This window comes from Asparagus officinalis, chromosome 10 (genome assembly GCF_001876935.1).
Source record: "Asparagus officinalis chromosome 10, Aspof.V1, whole genome shotgun sequence".
NCBI classification, from domain to species: Eukaryota; Viridiplantae; Streptophyta; class Magnoliopsida; order Asparagales; family Asparagaceae; genus Asparagus; species Asparagus officinalis.
The window spans coordinates 10,698,765-10,725,550 of record NC_033803.1 but is presented as its reverse complement, the minus strand read 5'-3'; the positions used below and the strand labels follow the sequence as shown (position 1 = coordinate 10,725,550).

At 36.2% G+C, this 26,786-nt stretch overlaps 3 protein-coding genes across 4 annotated transcripts in view; 1 reads left to right on the top strand and 2 right to left on the bottom strand.

Annotated features, from left to right (window-relative positions):
* On the top strand, window positions 169-9,783 carry LOC109825037 (ubiquitin carboxyl-terminal hydrolase 2-like). Of its 2 annotated transcripts, none has more exons than XM_020391724.1 (2): window positions 169-2,950; window positions 9,271-9,783. In XM_020391724.1, the coding sequence occupies exons 1-2, from the start codon at window positions 594-596 to the stop codon at window positions 9,506-9,508; spliced, it is 2,595 nt and encodes an 864-aa protein (XP_020247313.1). In that variant the 5' UTR covers window positions 169-593; the 3' UTR covers window positions 9,509-9,783. The 2 variants fall into 2 exon arrangements, with proteins under 2 accessions (XP_020247313.1, XP_020247315.1); XM_020391726.1 differs by lacking the exon at window positions 9,271-9,783 and adding an exon at window positions 8,615-8,671.
* Window positions 10,338-11,100, bottom strand: LOC109825751 (pre-mRNA-splicing factor cwc24-like). The gene has a single exon (XM_020392638.1). The coding sequence runs from the start codon at window positions 11,093-11,095 to the stop codon at window positions 10,574-10,576; it is 522 nt and encodes a 173-aa protein (XP_020248227.1). The 5' UTR covers window positions 11,096-11,100; the 3' UTR covers window positions 10,338-10,573.
* The window catches only part of LOC109826444 (purple acid phosphatase 15-like), a 20,240-nt gene continuing 4,557 nt past the window's right edge, over window positions 11,104-26,786 (bottom strand). Inside the window, 7 exon segments of the mRNA XM_020393475.1 lie at window positions 11,104-12,017; window positions 12,580-12,864; window positions 13,074-13,264; window positions 15,416-15,633; window positions 15,928-16,261; window positions 16,895-17,086; window positions 25,011-25,371. Of these exon segments, the coding sequence (XP_020249064.1) occupies window positions 11,883-12,017; window positions 12,580-12,864; window positions 13,074-13,264; window positions 15,416-15,633; window positions 15,928-16,261; window positions 16,895-17,086; window positions 25,011-25,371 (1,716 nt within the window). The 3' untranslated portion in view covers window positions 11,104-11,882.

Here is a 26,786-nt window from a genome sequence, read left to right as displayed (position 1 = left end):
TGAAATTAATGACTTATTGCTTTCTCGCATAAAGCAAATAAAGACATCTTATTGCTTTCTCGCCTAAAGCCCAGGCCATCGAAGGCCCAATTCCGAAATAATAATAGGGTTTAAATTTTTTTTTTACAATGATGAAGGAAGCTCTTTAAACTGCTGCTATTACAAAGTAACCCTGAACTCCTGCCGTTGATAAACCCTTGTAGATTGCAGCTCGCTCTCTCTCTCTCTCTCTCTCTCTCTCTCCCCCTCTCTCTTCTCAATCCGATTCAATTCCCTGATATTTTTTCACCAGGTAAAGGAATCTTCAACCTCTCTCTCAGTCCATTTAACTTCCCTTCTTATCTCTTTGAATCTCCTTTGATTGATTGAGGACTCGAACTTGTTCCCGATCCTAATCAAACCTGCGATCTGGGTTTTTCTTATAGCTCGATTCCCCATCTGGGTTTCCATTGGAATTCTTGCAAGTTTCAGTAAAAATTACGATCTGGGTTCTTCTCAGGGCTCGATTTCCCACCTGGGTTTTGTTTAGCTTAGCTTATTCTTTGATTAGTTATATATTCTTTGATTATTGTATTGGTTATTGAGAAGTTTTGATGGGGAAGAAGATGAAGAAGAAAGCCCCTAACCCCCGGAAGGCACTCCATCGACCGCCAGCGGGGCCCTCTCGGTCCGTTGATCGAAAGGATGAGGTTGTAGTTGAGCATGAGGGAGAGAGAGGTAGTTGCAACCACTACAGTAAATGTGTGGATGACTTGAATCAAATTCTATCAAGCGTTCGATCCAACTCGAATAGTATGGTAGCTTGTGAGCATTGCAGAGAAGAGCCAGTTAGCAGGAGGGGAGGTAAAGAGAAGGGAAAACAACAGAAAAAGAAAGGGGGTGCTAGGGTTTCAGCGTTGAAAAAGGAATCAAACTTTGTTTGGGTCTGCTTAGATTGCAATAGATACTTTTGTGGGGGTGAAGTGAGTGTTTCAGAGCCTTATGGCCATGCTCGAAGGCATTCAAATCAAGAGCATCATATGTGGGCAGTTCGATCGGATGACCCTCTTATCTCTTGGTGCTATTCGTGTAAGTTGTCAGTTCCTATCGAGATGCCATCAGAGGAGATGGATGGTGCCCCTAAACTGGTAGTGGCTTCAGAGAACGGAGTCGAGTCAGCAGAAATCGAGAGTAGTAAAGGTTATGTTGTTAGAGGTCTTTCAAATCTCGGGAACACTTGCTTCTTTAACTCGGTCATGCAAAATCTTTTGGCCACTGATATGTTACGGGATTGTTTGATGAGCTTGGATCAGTCTCTCGGTCCTATCTCCATGGCATTGAAGAAGCTCTTTGTGGAAACCAGTTACATTGCAGATTCTAAGAATGTTTTGTCTCCAAAAGCACTTTTTGGGTCTATTTGTGCAAAGGCGCCGCAATTTAGGGGGTACCAACAACAAGACAGTCATGAATTGCTCCTTTACTTGCTTGATGGATTGTATGCAGAAGAGATTAGTGCCTCAAAATTACATGATTCTTCAGATGAACTGGGGAAAACTGATCCAAGCCAGAGGGTTACTTTTGTGGATACTATCTTCGGAGGTCAAATATCAAGTACGGTATGTTGTACTGCATGCGGGCATACTTCGGTAGTAGACGAACCGTTCTTGGATTTGTCACTTCCAGTGCCTTCGAAAAAGCCTCCACCAAAGCGGGGTCCGCCTAAGAAGGCCCCACCTCCTCCCCCTAAACGGAAGCCACCACTGAAGGATAAGAACAAAGGAAAGAGATTTCGGGAAAAAGTAGTTTCTAAAGGATCTAATGAAACTCAGCAGTCTAAGGAAGAGAGCTCAGATGTCCTGTTGGAGTGCAGTGAAGCCATTTTTCCTCAACCGAAACCAGAAGTAGCTGTTGATGTAAAAATTGAAGATGATTTTACCTGGATGGATTTTTGTGAAGCTCCTGTTACTCAATGTTCTGATAGGGAGCAGGTTATTCAGAGTGAGAGTAGTAAAGATTTGAATGTTTCAGATACTTGTAGAGAGATTTCTTGTAGTAATGAGGTCCCATCTTCATGCGCTCAGGATTCTAATGTTATCTTACTTCCTTATAAAGAGCCGGGTCCAATTGCTGAGGATACAAATGTCTGTTCTGTTGAAGCACCAGCAGAGGAAGAATTTGATGGTTTTGGTGATTTATTTAATGAACCCGAGGTTACTTCTGCTCCCAAGACAGAGAATGGAACAGGTGAAGAATTAGATTTGACCTGGTGGACTGGTCACAGCTGCGAATCAAATTATGATGAGGTTGACAATACAAATGCACCGGTGTCTATCAATAGCTGTCTTGCTTTGCTCACTAAGCCCGAGCTGTTGTCTGATGAACACGCTTGGCATTGTGACCGGTGTTCTAAGAACGCCTCAAACAACGCAGCAGCAGATTCTACTGTCATCAAAGTTTTGGAAAATGGAAAGGTGGCATCTTTTTCTGAGAACTTAACTTCTCAAGATGAAACATCTAATGGTCACACCGTAGAAGATTATATTTCCCAGAATTCACTCAATCTTATTGGAGGTTCGGACAATAAAGAGATAAAAAATGAGGAGAGTGCAAGCTTATTGGGTCCTGATGTTCTAACGAAGGATGAAGAGGTTGCTGCATCAGATGATTCCTCTCACTATTTCTCATGTCAAACTTCTCATGAAAACACTCCAACACAAGAGAAATCATTGAGTCAAAAAGCTGATTCTTGTAGTGTTAATTATCAGGATGATAGTGAGAGTGAGGAAGTTCATAGTGAAACCGTGAAGGTGATGAGGGATGCAACAAAAAGGATCCTTATAAATAGGCTCCCGCCTATTTTAACTATTCATTTGAAGAGATTCAGTCAAGACGCTCGCGGTCGCTTGACGAAATTGAGTGGCCATGTCAGCTTCCAGGAAACACTTGATTTGAGACCATATATGAACCCCAGGTAATACTTTAAACCTTTTCTCCCCATTTGCAGGAAAAATATTGTTCCATTTTGATTGGATTATTGCAGGCATTGTTGCAACTTTGTGATTTATGCTATTATTGCTCATGTATCCATAAGCTTCCTACTTATTATTATAGCCTAGTGGAGAAGAGCTCAAAATTGGTATTAGTTTATACTGTCAGTCAAAGGGCTATGTTAATTTTTTTAGGCATGTTTCTTCGTCACATTCCTATCAGTAAAAAGTACCTAATTTCATAAGTTCATTAGCGAAATTTTGTGGGCATATTTCTCCTTGAGATGCCTTTGAGTAGCAGCTACCCAAGCCTACAGCATATTAGCAAAATCAGCTTATTGCCTTTATTTTTTGAGGGATGTACCTAATTTCAAATTGCGGGTGTGACTTATAAGGTGGGATTCTCTGCCAACTTTCTAGCCTTCTAGGTTTTATGCCAAGACCTCTCTTGCATATACTTAGTTTGGCTTGGAATGCTATATGTTGATGTCAAATTTACATTCAGATCATCTTGTTCAATCCTTCATTGGTTTGAATTTTTTTTTCTTTATATGACACCATTCTGATGGTAAGGCTTGTATTTGGATTCTGATTATGATCATGAACCCAATATTTCTTGTTTCATGGACACATGAATTGTTAGTTTTGAATGGGAAAGTTCTTCGATGGTTTCCAAGTGTATCTATTCTAATAGGTAAAAGGGAGAAACAATTTGATTAGTGTTTTTTTGTCATTTGATAACTTTCCATGTTCTTTAATGGAGAAGCAGCAATATAGATATGGAATTTTCATATTTAAGCAATAGATTCACAGTTTCACTTTTGATTCTTGGGTGACCTGAAAATTACAATTAGAACTTTTAGTCACTTATTATTAAATTTGTCAAACTAGCATATGGGGGACGCTACTTCTCAGAAACTTATTTGCAAGTTTTTTTTAATAATTTATGGTACTTATGCATACTATAATGTAAAAATTATGACCCCAAGAAACAAGTTAGGTCTTAGAATTCTTGTGCTGCTCTGGAAAGAAATGCTTCTTAAGTGTAGGTACTGCATGATCATCAGCCACAACCACATTTGCAATAACTTGTTGTATTATATTATTTGATCTTCCTATTTTTTGGGGTAAAACTCCTTTAGTTGAAATTTCTGACTTACAGTTTAAATGAGATCTGAACTAATCTAAACTCTTGTAGTTTCACCTAGTCTAGATAATAGATAATATTGGACTACTACTCCAACTTTACAGAACAAACACGGCTCTGTGTTAACATTGTGTAAAAGAGAGTGCTGAGATAGTTCAGAGTCAGTTTAAGGAGGAGAAATTTAAGGAGAGCCACTATCATTTGCTTTGAAATCTTCAACAAGTCTGAATCTGAGGGAAATGATCTATATCTTTAAAGAATCCCATCAATAAGCTTAGGGTTTAGGTTGAGACAACAAGTGCGATTTCACAAAATAGTAGCTGAACAGGAAGGTTTAGAAATTAGGCATGGACAATTTTATGCTGCTAAAACCTTGCTCCAGAGTATTGATAAAAAGATATCCATGATCAATAGCACCATTGCCTATTTTTCATGTTCTGAGAGTGCCTGTCAAATTTGGCAAACTAAACAGAATAACAATATTATAACATTAAATTTTGTAGGAACGCACCTACATTGTATTTAACAAACTTCTTTGCTTACATTTCTAAGTTGTGAGTATCCTTTAGATGTCTTCTTAAATTGCCAAAGCTTCCTGTCTGATGTTCAATGGATAAGGTTTCAATTTATTCTTTCATTGTTATAGCGGTCAAGATTTAATTGGCTTCTAAGCCTGAGCCACTGTTTGTAGTGTACTAGCTTCTAGTTTAGTTCTGTTATGTTCCAAGTTGAAAGCCTTTTAACTGACTAAATGGATAATTTTCATGCTTTTTAATGGTTTGATGAGAATCCTATAGAATTTCTTAGATTATTCCTATCTGATGTATAAAGTGGATAAAGTTCATGCTCTTTTACGGCCAAGATTTTAGAGTGCAGGTTTCTCATCTGGTCCACTATTTTGTAGTCTAAGGGCTTCTAGTTTCATTGCTTTGCACACCTCCCTGAAATCTATGAAAGAGAATGATTCCCTGAATCCCTGCCTTACTATCCTTTATTCATTGAGTTAATAATTGGCATGTCATGTCTACCCTTTATACCTCTTAGGCCATGTTTGTTTTTGTAATAGCCTGGGTACTATTTTAAAATAGTCCGGACCCGCTTTGTTACACTATGTTTCTTTTTTTATCTGGCTGGGACTATTTTGGGGGACGGATTAAGTAATACCCAAAAAGGGGACTAAATAAAAGCCACCTCAACCACCCACCTTTATAATCTGGGTATCAATGATTTAGGGGTATTAAGATTTTGGGACAAAATTAACCCTATTCTTTTCTTGTGTCACGAATTTTTTCTTTCTTCAGTTCATTTTCTTTTCCGGCATCTTTCTTCTCACTGTTGCACACATGTCGTTCAAAACTCGTCCCATTAAAAGAGCTAGGAAATGAAGAGTCTCTTAAATCTCCAGTCATATGTAAGCAAGTCAAGTGCAACTAAACAACTCTATCCTAATTGGTTCTCTTCTCATTGTGATTCATAGCATCCATTCTTAACATCAGTTGGATGTCCATCTTTTCAACTTCAACCATCTTTTTGTTCCCGGTTCATCTCCATTCACACGGCATATTACTGTCTACTACCATGATATTTGTTTTCTTGCAAGTTGAGGCACACATAGATCACTGCATATTCATTTGTTATTCTTCTTTGTTTAGCGACATAAATTTCTAACACAACCCACCATCCATTTTTAAATATTTTTACGCCCAGTTCATATCTTTAAACATCAATCTGCTTCATTTATTTCATACTTGGGGCACACTCCTATTTAACAGGCACCAAGCTTTAATTCTATGAGTTTCTCAATTCTCATTAAAAGGTCCGCAATTTTTTGGACAAACTCATGTCCAAATTTTTATATTTTTGCCAAAGAGACCCACTAATTCAATATTAATTGACTTGAGGATGAGAAAGTCATTCTGATTATGATATTAGTCCCAACAGTCATAAAACCTCTAATAACAAACAGTAATCTAGATTATTTTCAGTTAGTCCGAATATTCGTCTGTGCAAAAACAAATATTGTCTTAGACTTAAATAGTCCTAGGATAACACAGTCCTTGGACTATAGTCTGAGGGTTATAATACCCCCTAGTCCCAGGATAAAAAAACAAACGTGGCCTTAGTGATATTGGTTATGTGCTCCTGAGGAAAGAGAAGAGTCCTTACTCTACCATCTTTTATTGGTAAAACTATTGGCATAGCTTGTTTTGGTTGCAGATCAAGAATCACCTATATGGTTATTAGATGAAAGTATATTATTTGTTGCTTTTAATAAAATAGTCTAGATTGAATGTATAACTTATATATAGAATCTTCCTTTATTGGATGATTCCTTTTCTAATTAGATTTTTCCTTTATTTAAAAGAGAGAAATTCTATATATCTCATTGATTTTGAAGAAGAGGGTAGTATAATGAGGTCTAAGGTTGACCAAAAAGTAAAGCATAAACCATCTCTCGTCTAGTGCCAGGATCTTGACCCAGAAACTACGATTAAGAGAGTGGATCGTCATAACTTGAAGACCAATTGGTGTCCTCCAAAATTTCATGTACTGGAGGTAAAAGCCTAGAAGACGAGGGAAGGACAGAAGATCTGCTGAGGAATTCCATTTGACTTTAGGTGTACATAATGCCAAGGGCAAAACCGAATTTTTTTCCAGTTTATGATTTATAGTACAGTACTGTCTGCAAAACTTTTCAAACATGTCAGAGGTTTAAATTGTTTGTTATATTTAGACAGTACTTATGATCCATTTTCTTAGTACTAGTATTTCAATAACAAAAGACGAACCAAGTTATTGTTCCAAACTTCTTTTTACATGCATCGAAAATTTTCATCAGTTATGTTAAAGATCATTGTTAAAGATCATCTTTTAACTGCGTAACACTGGTTTTCACTGCCCCAGTAACTATAATCTTATCGTTCCTCTTAAAAAGTAATTATAGCATTCCTTAACTAAAATAAGTAAAATATTTTTATTTGAACCGCCCCCCCCGGCCCCCCCCCCCCCCCCGCGCAGCGCCGTAGCGCGCGCGCACCAGCGCGCGCGGCGGAGCAGTGGCGACGGCGTAAGATGCACTAGCAGCATGTGAAATTTTGCTGTATAAATCATATCGCCATTGAAAATTGGAAAGAGTCGCCTGTTGGCATCTTCCTAGATAGTGAAAGAGAAATGGGTCATATTAATTTCATATGCTGTAAAGATACGTGAAGTTGAACACTAATTTTTGTTGAAATGATGCAAATAAATGTGATGTACTACTTATAGGTTAAGGCCACTGATTTTAGTTGGATTAAATGCTCATGATTTTGATGATGGTTAGCATGTGAGCTCCATGGTTTATCTTATTAGTTAGAATTAAGAATCAGATGACATGGGCATGTGGTATTTTCATATAAAGGGGACAATGAAATTTTCTTGGGAAATGGTTCTGAAATTATCATTTCACTTAACCTGCATTTTTCTCGAAAAAGATAAAGTTCAGTTTCTGTTGCATTGTTCTTTTACTTATGTTCAATAGATTCTGGATGGGGAGTGCTATGTGAACAAATTGCACATGTTACTAGTTGATAAGTTTCCACTGGACATCTAAAGGGAACTTGTTCAGTAAAAGTTCTACACTCCCTATTTGGATTCAAACACCTGAACCTTATAAAGTTCTTTGCTTTTTATGGGTTATTAAGTTATTTTACATTTTATGGGCATATCTACTTGATAGTCATCTTGGGCAGATTTGCATATCTAATCTTGTATGTTTCTGTTATACTGTAATAACTTCACTTTATCCCTATTCATTGATGCTTTGAATCTATTTCTATTGCAAAGTTATCATTTGTTAAGACTATAATAGGAAATAGACCTCGTTAAGTTTCTTATTTGTTTAATTCGAATAGATAAAGGAATTATCTTATGCTTATTGTGCTTCGTCTAAGATTCAGCCCTTGATATATACAATAGAACTGTTGGATGTGCAGAATTTGGGTGCCCTTTCATGGGTGGAATCTGGACTCATGGAGCGGTGTCTTTTTTTCAAATCCGCTTTAGAATTCGTGGCTAGTAACATTTGAACTTGGGTTGCTCTGATACCATCTTAAAGTCCATGATGTTGTGCCAACACTCCGAAAATTGTACTGATGATTGAGGGTTATAATTTTGTACTAGCACTCCCATTGAAATGTCGATGTTGAATGTTTAAATTAGAAGCTTTATGCCATAGAGTAAAAAGAATTCGGTTTAATTCAAGTGACCATGGTCCATGGGGATTATTGAACCATAGGAAAATCATTTTTCCCCATATAATTGGCATTGACTATTTTTTGGCAAAGTTTCACAAAATTCCATAGACTATTAGGTGGGTATACGATGATTATTTTTGGGCTTCTAATTAATGATGACGGGCAGATACTAGTATCAGTTAGCACATTATATAATTTAGATATTTTCTCTTAGTTATTTTATGTTTAACTACCCTCACATCCTCTCAACCTTCTAACTATTACAGGTACAACAGGCTTTAACAATGTCATGAATGTCACACGTTTAATTTTCTACGTATATGGTATTTTTCTGCAGACCAAAAATTTTGCGATATCTACCTTACCTTTCTCTAATAAAGTGTTATGACAGTTTTGTACAAAATCCCTATAGTTTATGGTGTTTTGTGAAACCCTCTTTTCACAATCATTCTCAACAAGCTTCTTCAACAAGAAGTCATTTGATTCTTTATTCTGTTGATGTTTTTCACCCTCAGAATGTATGGCTAAATAGAGAATGGGGCACATTAAGATGGCTTGGGAGGATATAATTTTTAGTGGAATTGAATGTAATAATTTGATTCATGTAGCCGAAGCCAAAAGTTTGGGATATATGAGTATAGCTCCGGTAAACTTGAGCTGACTGAGGGCTCTATACACAATCTTTTTCATCCTCTGGATTTACTTTCAGATGCATGCTGACGTGTGATGCACATCAAGCTGGTTTTTGGATGTGTGCCTTGATGTATATCACACACAACACACATCTCAAAGCAGATCCAAAGGACGCAAAAGGTCAGCGGACTGCAGTGAACTTACGGGAGTTATATACATATATTCTGCTTTTAAGACATATTTGCTCCTATTGTCCCTCTATAATACTTAGAGAATTCTGCAAATGCAGGTCCGAGGACAAAGACAAGTGCCATTACCGACTAATTGGAGTGGTGGAGCACTCAGGGACCATGCATGGAGGTCACTATATCGCTTATGTGCGAGGAGAGAGAGGGCGAAGCAAGATTCAGAAAAGCCAAGGTCCAGCCTGGTTCTATGCCAGTGATGCTCACGTGAGAGAGACTTCATTGTCCGAAGTTCTTAATTCTGATGCATACATCCTTTTCTATGAAAGAGTTCAGACTTGACAAAGAGAGTGTGTCTCCATTCACTATACATTGTAAACATAGAGATGGGTTTTGAGAGTATTTTTCAAGACCCTGGAAAAAATGAAGACATGATTCCTAGCTGTAAGAGATGCAGCATAGGCTTTTTTGATGTTAAAGATTTGAGTTGAGGATGTCATAGTTATTGGTTGTATAAGAATTTGATGCGATATACATGCACATGATGGTTCATATTTGATATAACCTAAAGAAACTAGGGTTCAGGTTTGGGACCCTGCATATCTTTTTGATCTGAAGTTCTTGTGTTTACTTTTATCGAGTCTGTTTTTTCTGTATTTTTTTTAATTTGCAACTTGATATGTATTTTCAAGAAAAAAGCTGTAAAACTTTTCAAAGTCATTGATGCCATCTGGAAATTCTCTGTGAATCTTTAATATACTTCATTTGTCAGCATATTTTATCACTTCATTTTTTTCTTTTTTTTTCTTTTTTTCTGTTTTAACTAAAATAGTATCTGCATTGTTCATTTTTTTTTTCTGTTTTAACGAAAATAGTATCTGCATTGTGAATTCCTTTATCTGTGAATCTCTCTCTCTCTCTCTCTCTCTCTCTCTCTCTCGATCTCTCTCGAGAATTAAGGATAAGACTTGTAAATGAAACCCCTGCTGCAACTTTTTCAGTAATAGTGCATGGTTAATAGCGCATGGATGTTTAAAAAAAAAGCAAACTCTGCACTCCCAACTCTAAAAGTTTGAACATACATACAAAGTATACAGTATATCCTACTTCATCCTTAAAAATAAGAGTGTTCATGCCCATTTTTATTTTTCCACTCATTTTTCGCAATGTATATCAAAATAAACACATATATAGTCCATTCAAAACCATCAATTACACATCATTACAAAATAACCAAAACTTCATAAAAAGAAAAAGCCACGGAAACCCGTAAAACACCATACAAAAAGGAGGGGAGACCCTTGTCACCTACATTAGTGACCTGCTCTAACAAAACACAAGGGCATGTCTTGTATATCAGAACAATTCGCTCGCACGTGGACTAACCGCATCTTACCGGATTCCGGATCAAAAAATGTTAAGTATCTCCAAAATAAACCCGTTACAGAGGGGGCAATTCCCCCTGCTGACGAACAACTCCTTGGAGCAAAGCCTACAAAAAGTATGCCCACAAGGTATGAACGCCGGCCCCTTGTGCCTCACCATACATACACAGCATGCATTATACATCCCCTCATCACCTCCATCATCCCCATCCCCATCGTCATCCCCATCGTCATAATCCTCATCATCATCATCATCTTCATCCTCCTCCGACCCAAACCCTCCTCCCTCCGTCTGCTCGAAGAGCGCCATCAGCGACATCTTCGCCGGCTCTCCGGAGACCGGCGGGTCCTCGTCGGCGGGCTTGCCGCTGAAGGATCGGGCGAAGAGCGGGTTAGGGTTTGGTGGAGGGTAGTACTCGGATTCGGGCTCGGACCACGCGTTGCCCGCTCGCCGGAGGCGGATCCGGTCCTTGAAGGACTTCCAGTTGACGGTCCCGTTGTCGGAGTCGCGGATGGATCCGGATTTGGATCCGGATTCGTTCATCTTCTGCTCTTGAAGGCCGCGGCCTGCCATTTTCTTGCTGGAGGTAAGTGATTTTGTTTTGAGAGATTATTTTGTGTTTCGTGCGCAGCGATTAAGTTGAGGTATTGGGAATTTTTTTTTCTTCTTCTTTTTCTTTTTTAAACTTTAAAACTTTGTGGTTGCTATTGATTTGATTTTGTGTTGGTGAGCGGGTCTTTCGGTTTGAATTCTGTGCAAGGAAATTTCTAAAGATAGTAGTGAGTTATAGAAATTAAAGATAAGAGTGAAATATGGACGAGGGAGATTATTAATAGAATCTTATAGAAGATGATAAATTTCATGCAATTCACAAATTTGGTAGTTTTCAAGTGATTATTGCCCAAGTCACGAGAACATATCTGATCAAAAAGGCTGAGGGCCCATTTGGATGTGGTGTTTTGCCTTGAAAATTGGGAGGAAAGCTGCTAAATTGGCAGTTTTTTTGGCCCTAAAATCACCTTTTAAGAGGCGATTTTGGTGGAAAGCTTAAAGAGACGATTTTGGGGGAAAGCTGTCAAAAAGCGACGATTTTGACAGTTTTCCTCCTAATTTTCGGAACAAAATACTCCATCCAAACGGGCCCTGAACGACTGTTCGGTATCTAATCAAACTTTTTATTTAGTTTTATTACTTCTTTGAACACATCAAGTCCCAACGAGTTAAAAACATATATGAATATACTACAATACATTTCGTTTCCATTTGATCCACGTACGTCCTCTGATATTCTCCAAGGTTTTTCTTGATATCATGCGATCTCATGTCTTCCTCAATTTCTTGGTAATGATTCGGGCTTGACATGGCATTTCTCAGGTTGTCTGACTATGTATATCTGATCTCCCGCGCTATTGTACCAATCCTGATTTCTGTGCCATGTCCACAGAGCGTGTGTCTCATTCTTCACCTGCGATAAACAAACACACGCATATTTACTCTTCCAATTAAGATTTTTTATGCAAATAATTAATTAAGGGATGCAAACGGATTAGATACCAAATGGATATGTTAATTATCGCTTACTGATCACGAAAGCAAATCAAATATAGATACAAAATATACTTCGGCAAGAAAAGCAAATCGGCATCTCTGTCAAAATCAAATATGGATGCCGATGGGATGACTGAAAAGTATGTTTGAATCACAGAAGTATGTATGACACAAAAGCTGCCTAAACAAATATGATACCTCAAAGTTATTTTGTTCAGTGTGTTCAATGTGCCCTACAAACTTAAAGCTAGATCTCGGGATGATAAAAACTGATTTCTGATGGACTATTTAAGGCTAGAATAGTTTTAATAGTCTGATCAATACGCTTATCCTGTAAGAAATTCAGGAAGATATCTGTATCCATATTTGTATTCTATTGGATAATGATACATACATATTAGGGATATCCACCACTTCTGTGCTGTTTGTATCCATAAATGGAATTCATCAAGCTGAGACAATAATGAGAGGAAATTTACCTCTAAGATACCATGACCAAAGCTACTCTCTCTATACGCACTATACTCTGGTTGTTGATCCCAGCAAAATTTGCCTGCAGCAGGACCTGAAGAGAAGTTGAAACCACAATATCCGCCCATGATTTTATCGGGTGTTTTCAATGGATTCGGACAGTTGGCAGGCTCATCAGCATGATCCACTGCCATCTTTTCTATGTTACCTCCATCGCCAATCGTTATGTGTACAGGTCCACAGGGATCTACTGTGTAGTTGTAGACTCGATTTGATCTTTCATACGCATGAACCTGATAATTTGAGATACACTTATTTTCAGGTTGAGGTATATTCTAACAGCAGAAGTTGAAACTCATAAGGAATTTGGGGTTATCGATTTTAGGTAAACTTTGGGGTATTTAAGTGCAAATAACCCTTTAAAATATATTTGCAGCTTTAAGTGGTCCTAATCAAGTACACAGTAATATGTGCAATGGTGTAGAGGTAATTTGACACTTACATGACCACAAAAGGCAATGTCAACGCCATAGGAGTATAACAAGTCTTCCATTTCCACCCTCATGCACTCTACTTCCCTGTAATGGGCTTTGTAGGTGCTGTACCATGGTGGATGCCACATAGCTACCAACCAAGGAGTCACACTTCTGTCTACATTGGCCAAATCTCTCTCCAGCCATTTATATTGCTCCCCTGCATATGTGAGGATCAAACAGTATTAATTACTTTGTAGCTTTGAAGATTAACAAATGTAGCTTAGCTTTGACAATCTGAAAATATGGTTATTTGCATATGTAATCCTGCACTATGGGGACATAGTTAGATATCTACTTATTTTTCATGTTATGTTGTTCTTTCGATATTTGTCTCTTTCTATCATATTTTGAAATTAGTCGTTCAAATCATTGGAACTATTATTAGGTACCCTCGATCCTTATTAGTTGTTTCAAATTATTCCTCTAATTGCTACTTCTACCCCCTTTAACTTAAGGAGTGGGGATAGTAATTTCGATGAGTTGAGGACTTCTTTCAAAATAACATAAAATTTTGGGGACAAAATAGCAGTTGCAATGATTTAAGGGGCTGATGTCAAAGTACGAAGATTTAAGAGACTTAATGGAAAAACCCATATATTTTATTGGTACACTAGTTCTCCGATGCACATGATACGTGCATCTTCGCCTTACCTTTGAATTGCCCTTTGAAGAGTCAGTTCTACGACTGCTCCGCTTCCTCGTCTTGCTTCTGGCAAAACTTCTACTTTGTTTGCTTCTCTCGCGCTTGCTTGCGCGAAGGCGTCCCACTTACTGCTTGGGCCGACACCGTTCTTGCGCTAGCAAGAGGAACATAGCCCACCTATCGACCGAATTGCTTTAGAACGTCCACCTCAAAGAGCTTCCCTCGCCTGTAGGGTCTTTTTTTATCCCCGACGCAGAAAACTCGTGCGTAAAAAATATTTATTTACAACACCTTAATAATCAATCCTAATATGAATAGAACTTTAGAAAATAATTACCAAAAGTGATATGAAGTATCTTACTATTAGAAAATGTGGGAAGTGGGGTTTGTTGTCAAGTAGTGGATGGTAGTTAGGATATTTTTAGATCTTTTCAATTTTATCGTTTTAATTAGGGGGTGTTTGATTAAATGAAGGTGACTCGAATGGAATGGGTGAAAGTCACTTATTTTTGCAAGTGTGAAAGTGGATCAATGTCAACATGAAAGTGAAATGCAATGTTTGTCTGTAAAAATGAATTAATCTTGGAACTAGGAAAATAAAGATGATGTGATAATTATTTATTTATTTGTTATTTAAATTCATATTACACTCTAAACTCTAATAATTATTCTGGTAACAACTAAAGAACGAATTGAAAGCCTAAGGTATATATATCATCAATTTCTTGTACTAATTTTTATAGATTCTTTGTATTCTGTATTTTTTTACTTATGTACTTTATATTTTTTTAATAATGTAATGACTTATTAAATGCCTAGTCATGTTACAACTGTACAACAATCACGCTAAAATGTGTAGTCATGTTCATAAATTGTCTAATTCGTACTATATAAATGACATAACAATGTACACAGTTATTAAATGCTATAAAAGAAATAATATAATTAGCAGGTAAGAAAATTTTGGGGGGAGGTGGTTGTTTCCACCGAATAACATGGGAAAATAAGATAAGATAAATAATAAATATACTAATTAATTAGGAGTGGTCCCCACTTTTTTCTCACTTTCACTTGACTTCAGCACTTTTTTAGGAGAACTTAAACATGCATTAGAGCTGATGTGGACTCATTTTAACATTTCACTTTCAAAATTACTTTCAATAACACCAAAAGTCTTAAAATCATTTTACTTTTACGCTTTTACAATTCACTTTCATAAAAACAAACACCCCCTTAGTTTCATGGTACAATAAATCATTGAGGATATATGTTGAATTTTTTGAAATCTTGACCCACCTATGGGTAAAACCAAAAGTGTGACTTTTCTTAAATAATAGTAATGGATGTACCCGTTAGACATGGTGATGATGTTCCTTTTCTGTTACATTTTAAATCTTCTGGAAATTACGTGATGCTCATGACTCAAAACATTTGTGAAAAACATTCCCACATGATTCCCATGAAACCTTCAAACCCATCACAAAAGCAGTATCGTCAATGCGGCAGAGGGTGGATATGTGCTAGTATCAAACCAACATAGCATGGGTGATGTATTTGCGATTGACCGAATTATGAAAGAAACTTGAGAACGACATGAACTTCTATAGCCAAAAAGAGTATTGAAGAGACTTTAATAATATATACATGCACAAAGGAGTCACGTACCTGACTTTTTGTAAGAAGTGTACGCACCAAGCATAACAAAATGTATCCCTCCCGCATTGAAGGAGTAGTAAAACGTGGAACCTGATCCGCTTTCTTCAGAAGGAAACGCGAATCTGGAACTATACGCTACAAACGACTTATTCTCAGCTTGTAATTCAAGCTCATGGTTTCCTTCTACAATCATCGTCGGTGTTTCAGATATCACAGGTTCCATGTACCTAAACATCGCAGACCAAGAAATAATAACAAGTCATGAACCATTAATTATCAACACGAAAGGTCAAACTTCAAATATCGTCCGGGATCCTTCATGTTTGGAAGTTATCGTTAGCTATGTCCTTCTTACAAATCCTCATTCGATCTTGTTGTTGCACTTCTTACGTGACGTGACAAACTTGTAAATTAACCAAATGTTGAGCGAAAGTTTAATGACGGAGATAACATTAGAAACTCTTACCTCCAAACATAAAAGACTTCACATGAAAATATCACAGTTCAAAACTTATGCTCACCGTCCCCAATAATCCCAACGAGGCTGATAACTTTCGTGTATCGGTGAATTTTTGAACGAGCAAGAGTAGCAGCCTGAACCAGTGCCGTTTGTTAAGTACATGTTTGCATAAGTGACATCTCCTGCTAACATAATTAGATCAGGCTTGTTCCTCCTCAAGTGATCCATTGTGGATGTTGTGTTGTACGTCAGACCCAAATCGCCGATGACTGCGATTCTTTTCGGGTAACGGGTTGGACCCGGATTTGGCATCGTTTTGAATTTGTGGGTTTTGCTCATGGATGGTATTGAAGGGTCTCCGCATTGATAGTAGTGCTTTGTATTTGGCTTCAGTCCTGTGGAGGGAGCGTTAACGAAATATACAGTTATGAAAGAGGAGAAGAAAACTTTCATTAGCTGAAGTTTAGTCTCACATTAAATTTAGATGATTAAACCAAGGTTAATTGCACGTGGACCCCCTCGAAGTATTTTTGTTTGGAAATTACTGTTCTTGTAGTTTCATTTTAGCAAATAGATTCCTGTGAAATCTTTTTGACTCTTTTTACCCTCACATAGACTCTTCACAGTATCTACCGAAATTTCATACAGAGTAAAGGAGTCAGAACAATTTAACCGGGGTCTACTCTATCAAAATGAAACTACTGATTTCAAAACAGTGATACCGCGGAGGGGGCTGCTTGCAATTAACCGTTACAATTAGCAAGTGTTTACACATGTTTGGACGTACATATCTAATAAAGTTTAGCATTTTGAAACACTAAACACCATTTAATTATGAGGACGTAGGTGGTACATCTCTCTGGAATATCCAGACAACAATAGACGCCTAAACTAAAACATTTTTGGATATATAAACTCGTAGTTATTAAATCGGTAGCACCAGAGAAAAGAACATTTAATTTTCTTTAAAACCTATTAAATCTTATTCATTCGTGAGAGATGAGGGGGCAAAAAAAAAAAAAAAAAACCTGTGAGGCGAACATGATGAATTATCCCAGAAGTATAATTCTGAAGGCCTTCAAATGGGTAGAGCTGACTATAAACAAGCGAATGGCCAGCGGCTTCATTATTCAATGAATGCCTCCTCCTTCCATAACGAACTATGCTAGCTACAGTTTCAGGATCCAACGGCTCAATGTCATCACCAATTTGAAATTCTCCTGTAACCACATGAAACCATTAGATAAAAGTTAGTTCTTTTGACGATAAGAAGTCAAATGTTTTATGTGTAATATGAGTTTTGCGTTGCGATGTGTGCATGCCAAAAAAAAAAAAAAACGTGAGGATGTTGAACTTTTTTTTTTTGGGGAGTTTTACAAGGTTGTCTATCTCATGAGCTTTTAAAGCATTTGAAGTTGTGAGAACAATTCTTGAATTTTAAAAAAGTGCAATTATATTGGGTAGAACACAAGGAAGGATTTGGAATGGGGGCACTGAGGCATGTTACCAAAAGATTAGAGGTACTCTGAAATTATAAAGATGTGCTCTCATAGAAATTGACCCAACCACATCTAAAAAAGCCCAAAATTATCCAAATCTACGTATCGAAAACCATATAATAATAACTATTTCTCATGGATCTTTTCTTCTAACTCCGGATAATGATGGGCCAGTGGTTCTACGAAACAAACAAGAGTTTTTTTTTAGATATTAGTCCTTTACATCTTTTATATTGAAATTAGATGCATCAAATCATTGATATTTCTATAAGGTCCACCAATTCATAGGTTATTTTAACAATTGTCCCTCAAATCATGGACGTTGCTATGAAGTAGCCTGATTTTTACGTTAATTTTAAAATTAGACCCTCAAATCAAGTGTAAAAGTTAGCAATCACAAGGAACTTTGTCCCTCAAAACAGGTAGGTTCCCAAATTATCATACGTTGTTTCAAGTTAATATCTCTAATTACTAATTTTTAAAAATTTAATATTTAAGGGACCTAAGAGCAATTTTGATGATTAGAGGGACTCGTTTCAAAATAACTTAAGATTTGAGAGATAAAATAGCAATTTCAATGATTTGTGGGACTAATTTCATAGTATGAAAGAGTTAAGGGACTAATATTAGAAATACCAAAAAAAAAAAAAAGGAAAACTAAACTTCTCCGCCATTAATAGGCATAGTGAAAAATGTGCCCCCATAGTAACAAATTTATGGATTCCCTAGTAGAACACCGTAAGATTTTTGAAGAAAATGCTAAATTTTTTAATAATAGTAATAGATTAAATTAAGCCAATATTTTATAGCCTTTTTATTAAAGTGCTTTGGATCTTTTTAACAGGTATTTCACCTCCCCCAAGACTTTTTTAATGCTCCCAAAACCCCCAAAAGAAAAGCCATAATTCCCTGAGCGTCCAAAACATAAAATCCAAGAGTTTAAAACATGTGAAGACCATAATACTCTCTCTCGTGAAGACCATAATACTCTCTCTCTCTCTCTCTCTCTCTCTCTCTCTCTCTCTCTCTCTCTCATGATGTTACTATGATGATTTGAAGTGAGTTTTGAGAGGAAAAATTCTAGTTCCCTCCAAAATTTTCCAACGGCATCGACGTCGGCGGCAAAACTTTCTCGACGTTCGTCATCGGCGGCAAAGAAAACTAGGATTTTGAAGACGGTGATGACGAGTTGCGTCGCCAACCCCCTTAAGTTTACATATTATTGTAATTTTTTTTTGAAATCGATGACTAGAGATTAAAGTATAGTATGTAAATTTATATATTGTTGTTATTTTACTGTAATAAGTTTATTGTTAAGCTTATGAGTTGGTGGTGAAGGAAGGTTACGTGTTGGTTTTGAAGATTACGAGTTGGTTGTGAAGTTTACGAGTTAGTTGTCAATGGTACGTGTTGGTTGTGAAGCTTATGAGTTGGTTATGAAAATGTTACAAATTGGGTGTGAAGGTTACAAGTTGATTGTGAAGGTTACGCGTTGGTTGTCAAGGTTATGAGTTGGTTGTCAATGATACAAGTTGGTTGTGAAGCTTACGCGTTGGTTGTGAAGATTGCTCATTTGTTGTGAAAGTTACGAGTTGGTTATGAAGGATACACGTTGGTTATGAAGGTTACGCATTGGTTGTGAAGGTTTATGAGTTGGTTCTGACGGTTTCGAGTTGTGAATGTTACGAGTTGTTTGTGAACCTAGGTAATGAGTTGATTGTGATTGTTGTTAATTAACCTTCACAACTGACGCGTAACATTCACAACCAACACGTAACCTTCACAACCAACTCGTAACATTCACAACCAACACGTACCCTTGGCAACTAACTCGTAAACTTCACAACCAACTTGTAACCTTCAAAACTAACACCTAACTTTTCTTCACAACCAACTCGTAATCGTTACAACCGACTCATAACCTTTACAATCAACTCATAACCGTCACAACCAACTCACAACCTTCACAACCGACGTGTAACCTTCACAACCAACATGTATCCTTCACAACCAAGTCGTAACCTTCACAACTAATGAGCAATCTTCACAACTAACGTGTAACCTTCACAACCAACTCATATCCTTGACCAACCCGTAACCTTGACAACCAACGCATAACCTTCACAATCAACTCGTAATCTTCACACCCAATTTGTAACCTTTTCATAACCAACTCGTAAGCTTAACAACCAACACGTACCCTTAGCAACTAACTCGTAAACTTCACAACTAACTCGTAATCTTTAAAAGCAATACGTAACCTTCCTTCACCATCAACTCATAAGCTTAACAACAAACTTATTACATTGAAATAACAACAATATATAAATTTACATACTCTAATTTAATCTCAAGTCATCGATTTCAAAAAATTATAATAATATGTAAACTTAAGGGGGTTGGCGACATAACTCGTCATCACCGTCTTCAAGATCGCAATTTTCTTCGCTGTCGAAGATGAACGTCGGGAAATTTTCACCGCTGATGTCGACGTCGTTGGAAAATTTTGGAGGGAACTAGAATTTTTCCCCCAAAAACTCATTTCAAATCATCACAGTAACATTATGAAAAAAAGAGAGAGAAAGGGTATTACAATCTTAACATATTTTAAACTCTTGGATTTTGTGTTTGGGGGCTTAGGGAATTATGGATTTTCTTTTGGGGGTTTTGAGAGCGTTGAAAAAGTCTTGGAAGAAGGCGAAATACTTATAAGGAAGTTGGGGGCTAGAAGCAATTTTCCCTAATTATTTTATCAATGATGATCCGGCTTTGAGTTTTATTAGAACCGCAAACTGGAAGAAAGTAGAGATTGAATAGAAAACTGGAAGAAAGTAGAGATTATAGTGGGAATTTGACTTCCCCATTTTATTGATGCAGTTGTTCTGATAGGATTTGTATTCTTATAAACGAGTTCTGTCTAATGAACAATTATGATATGTCTTAAATGCAAATAGCAAAACAGTGCAACTCATAGGAGTATATATCTAATACTATTATAAAAGTGTGTTGCCATGTTAAAACATTTCTTCCGAAAATACCCTCCAAGTCATGCTAAAACACATACATCATACATAAAAAACACATATATGAATACATAAAACACATACATACATAAACCACCAATTAAATTAAATGTAATAAATACATCTCCAATTTGTATTCACTACCATTAGAAAATTATAACAACTTATTGTTAAAAATGATAAATACATACATGTTTTTCCAGTAACATGCAAACAGAATAAAGATGCATAATATAACACACGTATTGATATTGCAGTTTATAACAACTTATTTGTCAAAAGGCGGCAAAATGTTCGAGATTCTTATACCAAATTAAGATTTTCAATCAACGTACCATGAAGCTCAATTGATTCACCCAAGAGGTAAAATCTATCCTTCTTTCTTGAGTGAAGGTTTATTAGAAAAAAAAAATCTCATTTCTTGGTTTAGTATGATTATTGGAATCCAGTAAATAAGTTTAATTTTATCGATAAATGGGTGCAGCAGCCGAAAAAATGAGATCGGAAGGAAGGCACTAGCTTTGGAGGTATCTTAGCATGTCAAAATCTTTAATTCTTCATTCTCTATTTTTATGTATTTTTGCTCTCATTTCTTTCCACATATCAATGTATGTATATTTTTATGTACACACCTATGTCAATATATAGTACGTAGAAGATAGAAAGAGACTATTAAGAATTCCGAGCTCTCTAAGTGAGGGAATTTGAATTCTCTCCAATTAGATGATAATTAGAGTAGAGGTTCGTCTCCTCTCCAAATAGGGGGTCCGGATCTTCTCCAATAATCTCAATATTCATAATATATTTGAATTTCAATGAACGAAATTACGACACATAGGATTTCTGCTATTGTTTTGAAAACCACTTTTCTATTAAAATCCCCTATTGTGAGAACCAATATGACAATAGTGCAAAAGAAAAAAGAATAGTTAAAACAAAAGTTCTAATTTATACAACTTGTGCCTAAGATCTTGCCTTAAAATACATAATTGTTAATTTTTACAAATGATGCCTATGATCGGCGCTTGAAATTAGAACGAAAGTTAATGACTCGAATAACTAGACCCTCTCCAATTACCACCAAATTAGAGAGAAACTGAATCCGAAGTGAGGGTAACGTCTATTTTATGGTGAGTTTTTACTTTTGTTTTAATAAAAATTCGTTGCAAATTATTTATTAGTTTTAAATTAGTTCTTATTTTTGTTTCCTGAGATGGTTTTATATGATCGAGTAATTGAGATTTTTATAAACTTTTCCAACATCCCCTAAATTAACTATTGCTCGGAATTCTTTAAATGAGTTTTGATATAGGCTATGGTGTAGTTTTTAAATTTTATGGAGGACGAAGGGGGAAGCTTTTAAATGTTACTAGGGCTTATATGCAATTTATAAATTTATGGGGTTTCAACTACAACTCAACTCAAGAATCTAAATTCGCCCTGGTTTCACATAATTTACACATATAGATCCTGATCAGTTGTATCTAGATTCACTTAAATACCCTAAAGTTTCTATAAATTGTACTTTTAGTACTGATTCCAGAGCCATCGGTGCTTAGGAGTAATAATGCTCGAGTGGTGCATAGTTACAATAAGTTACATGCTGAAGGAACTGAAGTCTAAAGAGGATATTGACGTATGTCCTTGGGCTACGTATTTTGCTTGATTTGTCGATGATTGTGTAGAGGCTTAACACTATTTGATTCTTTGGTGATGTGAAGTAATTTGGGGCTCTCATCAAGTACCATCAGCCATGCAAACATGATAATTCTCCCTCAAGAACTCTCATGCAATGCTAATTTTAAAACACTTTAACTCTTACAACATGATAATTCTCCCTCAAGAACTCTCATGCAATGCTAATTTTAAAACACTTTAACTCTTACTATTTGTTAAATTTACTATTAAACACTCTCATGCAATGCTAATTTTAAAACACTTTAACTCTTACTATTTGTTAAATTTACTATTAAACCTATTAAAATATTTAAATTCGATAAAGCCTTTTTATATTTTTGGTTGGTTCATCTGTAGTTATCTTTATGAGTGAACATTATAATATATATTTATACATGACAAGGATAACAACTTTAATTATCAGTTGATTGGTTCTTGTTTCAGGGGGGGTAAACTGAAGTTATCTGATATATACCATGCTTTAAATCCAGCCACCAGTAAAGTCCAATGGCACAATACAATATGGGAGAGTTTATGCTATCCTAAGCACTCTTTCATTAGCTGGTTAGCTGTCAATAACAGACTGAATACTCAGGACAGATTGTTAAGAAGGGGAATAATAAATACAAATCATTGTTCCTTATGTTCTGAGTCTTTTCAGGAAAGCAGAAGCCACTTGTTTTTTGAGTGTGCTTATTCTAGTGATGTTTGGAATTGTATAATGGATTGGCTTCAATTCTCTTGGAGGTCATGCAATTGGGAGTTATTGATAAACTGGTTCAGTTCAAGATTGAAAGGAAAAGGTATTAAACAAAGGGTTAAAAGAATGGCTCTTTCAGGCACAATTTATGCAATCTGGAATGAGAGGAATATGAGACTTTTCCAGTTAAAGAAAAGGTCAGTTGAGCATTTAGTTAAGGGTATTAAAGTGGATATAATGACAGTGTTGCTAAACTCAAGCATCTCCCCTGAAAAAACTGCCTGGATTCATTCTCTGTAGAACATGCACAGATGTGCACGGTTGCACATGAATGACAAGCTCATATCTTCCCTAAGGATTTCTGAAATTTGTTTTGCATTTACAGGCTTTTTATTCCTGTTTGTAATTTTCATGTATTGGCTATTGCTCTGATTCTTGAGCTTTAGCTTCTCATTTTCTGGTATTCTCATATTGAGATCATTGATGTACATACAACTTTCATATTTGGAGATGAAATAAAATTTTCATTTACCAAAAAAAAAATAAAAAAAAATTCAAATAATAGTCTTCTGAAAATTATTGAATGACTATATGATTAAGAAAGTTGCCTTCCTGTTATCAAAACTTAGGTATCCAGATCCTTATGAAAACGGTATAAATTCTTAAACCAAGTCTGAACATAATTACAATGTAAGTGTCTACTTTCTATTACCCGGCCACAATAGGAGAACAAGAAAATGTGAATAGAAGACTCAAACTAAGCCAAAATAAATAAATAAATAGATCATAATGATGATGATGATATAAGCAATTAAATCTACTCTAATCTAACAAACATAAAAGCAACAATATACAGTAAACTATTGTTGACGATCAGAAAGTATCTGAATTAAAAATATATATAGAAATCTAATTATAGAATACTAATAAAATCCTGTAAATTGATTCATCAGCTCGTCAAGAAAGACAGGCGGTCACGTATAAGGGGCTGTTCGTTTCGCAAAAAAGAATGGGAAATCAAAGAATAGGAAACTTATTTCTTAAAATAATTGTTTTGAGGTTGTTTGGTTGGTTTAAAATATAAGAAAATTATAAAATAGGAGATGAGATGAGATGAGTTGTCACCTTATTATTGGAAGATGTGAGTGATTTTTTTAAAAAAATTGTTTTGAGGTTGTTTGGTTGGTTAAAAAAATAAGGAAATGAATTAGAGGTATATTATTGGATGATGTTTTGAGGTTGTTTGTGTTTGGTTCGTTTTTAAAAATAAGAAAATAGATGAGATGAGATGAGATGAGTTGGAGGTATATTATTGGATGATGTGACACATACTTAAGGAAATCAATTTCTTGTTTTTTTTTTAGGAAATGGATGGAAAGGAAGGTTTAATGAGATGAGATGAGTTGCCACAATATTATTGGATGATGTGTGTGATTTTTAAAAATGAGATAAGATGAGATGTGATGAGTTGGATGATGTGACACATTTCTTATGTTTGGTTTATTTTTAAATGTAAGAAATGAGATGAAATGAGATGAGTTGGATGATAAAAATAATATTTTATTAGATGTTATGGGTGAGTTTTAGGAATAAAAATGGATAAAAATATTTTTTTATTAATTTTCTTGTACCGATTTCCTTTTCTTTGATTTTAGGAAACCAACCAAACGGGCCCTAAGTAACAACGTGCGTATGATATATGTCATATTTTATTACAATATTCATTATCTTATTTAGATTATTCTCTATGTTATGTATAACATATATATACATTTTTCACATGCATCAATCATTAGAGTTTTTAATTTATAAAAAGTGGTTTTTAATTTACAAACCCAAAGTCTTACCTTAATTAATTTTAAACCCAACCATTTCCAAAATCATACTCAAAACCCAAAAATACCATGCTGAATTGTTTTTTAAACCAATAAGTTTCTATATTTCATCTTTAAACTTTTGCTGTAGGTTTGTATGGTTTTCCATATTTATGTTTAAGTTGGGTAATTGGGTACGTACCAATGATTCTGGAAATTGCTGTAGGTTAAAATTTTGGGTTTATAATTAAAAAGCCTATATCTTATTACATTGATGTAGACACTTCTTGTTATAATTTATAAACCGTCTTTTTGTGCCAATTTTTATAAAATTTTACTTTTCTTTTGAGAAGATCAAAATTTACTACTTGTATAGTGTTGTACATAAATATATAACATCTTCATAAAAATTTTACAAAACGGAAATGAACCTGTGATCCAAGAGATATAAACTGAATCCTCGGTCGCCGACAAGGATACCGATATCTGTTCGGGTTCGAACCCGTTAACCCGGCGCCGGACCCTCGGGTCGGAGTCCGGTAAGTCCGCCGCCTTTCCGCGGAACCCGGCGTTTACGGTCACCGGTTTAAACGGACCGTCCAACGTCGTCGGGATGCCCCCGCGGGTGCAGCAGAACGCCGTCGACAGCACCGCCGCTAGAAGAAGTGGGGCCCACTTCCCCATCTCTACCCACTTTTTCCTTCTCTCTCTCTCTCTCCTTGTTTGAGGGGATGGATGGAGGTAGTAGTAGCAGCAAGGAGAGGATGGGTGTTTATAAGGAGGGTTTATTAACTTCCAGATGTTTGCAGTAAGGCCCCAATAGCTTTCAAAATCACATTAGATTCCTTGTAAACTTTCTAAAATTGCAGAAAACACCCAATAAGACCGTCTGCAGATAACCCCCATAAATTAGAACCGAGTAAACAACATTAAGAGACATTTTGAAAGGTGGTGTTGTTTATTGTAATTTGCCTAATAGATATTGGGGTTTCCTGCTAACATTATTGGGGTTTAGTGCGATTTTGGAAGTTGTTTTTAGTTTTTTTTTATTGGTTACCATGAAGTATTCTATATGGAAAAAAAATATATATCATAAGTTTTCAAATCAGCTGAAAATTATTTCAAATCAGCTGAAAATCATGTGATAGTTTTCTATGAAAATACCTGATATTCATATGACAATAACATAAAGTTCACGGTAGGTTAGTTACTTATTAGAAAATTCCGTCTAATAAGAATTATTTTTTAAATAAAAAGAAGTCATTCTTTTGTCTTTCCTCCCAAAAAGAGGCGGTCTCCTTTAGCGGTTAACGTTTTGCAACTTGCATACGGAAAAGATTTGACCAAAATTTTGTTTCAATCGTATGTAGACGCTTAGTATTGACATTTAGTACATGTCGTTTACCATTGATGAGTAATTATGATGTAAATGCTTATACTGATAGCCATGTGTAGACTAAGGGCCTGTTTGTTTCGGCCAAAAAATGCAGAAAATGAGGGAAAATGGCCTTTGGGAAAACTGACACAGGGTAAATTTGGCACTTCCCCTCACAATCGGGTGTTTGCTTCGTTAAAAAGAAAAAAGAAAGTGGAGGAACGTGCGGGCTTTCTGACAGTTTTTTCGCCCTTCCATTTTCCGCTCGAAAACGCCTGATTACAGCGGAAAATGCCTCTTTGTTCTCTCCCGTACAAAAATCTCTGGTTACAGCGGAAAACGCCACTCGTTCTAGTTACCCCTCTCTCCCGCTCCCGCCCCTCTCTCCCGCTCCCGCCCTTCTCTCTCTCCCGCTCTCCGATTGCTGTCCGCTCCCGCCCTTCTCTCTCTCCCGCTCTCCGATTGCTCCCGCTCTCCGATTGAAACCCTAGCCTTCGAACAAAAGGGAAAACAGTACAAGATCTTGGTTGATTTATGGAGGTACAATGCTAAAAATCAAATCTTTTGTATTTATTTAATTTTTTCCCGCCCTTCTCTCTCTCCCGCTCTCCGATTGCTGTCTGACGCCGATTGAAACCCTAGCCTTCGAACAAAAGGGAAAACAGTACAAGATCTTGGTTGATTTATGGAGGTACAATGCTAAAAATCAAATCTTTTGTATTTATTTAATTTTTTTTATGGCTTTCATTTATCAATTTCCTTCTTCCTTTGATGCCAGGTTTAAAATTTGTCTGAGTTTGGGTATTTTGACCACCATTTCCCACTACGATTT

Bases quoted from the DNA above. Each gene is read 5' to 3' on its own strand.
- LOC109825037 (XM_020391724.1), top strand. From the start codon at position 594: ATGGGGAAGAAGATGAAGAAGAAAGCCCCTAACCCCCGGAAGGCACTC. The intron at 2,951-9,270 runs GTAATACTTTAA...CTGCAAATGCAG, and splicing joins AGACCATATATGAACCCCAG to GTCCGAGGACAAAGACAAGT.
- LOC109825751 (XM_020392638.1), bottom strand. From the start codon at position 11,095: ATGAACGAATCCGGATCCAAATCCGGATCCATCCGCGACTCCGACAAC.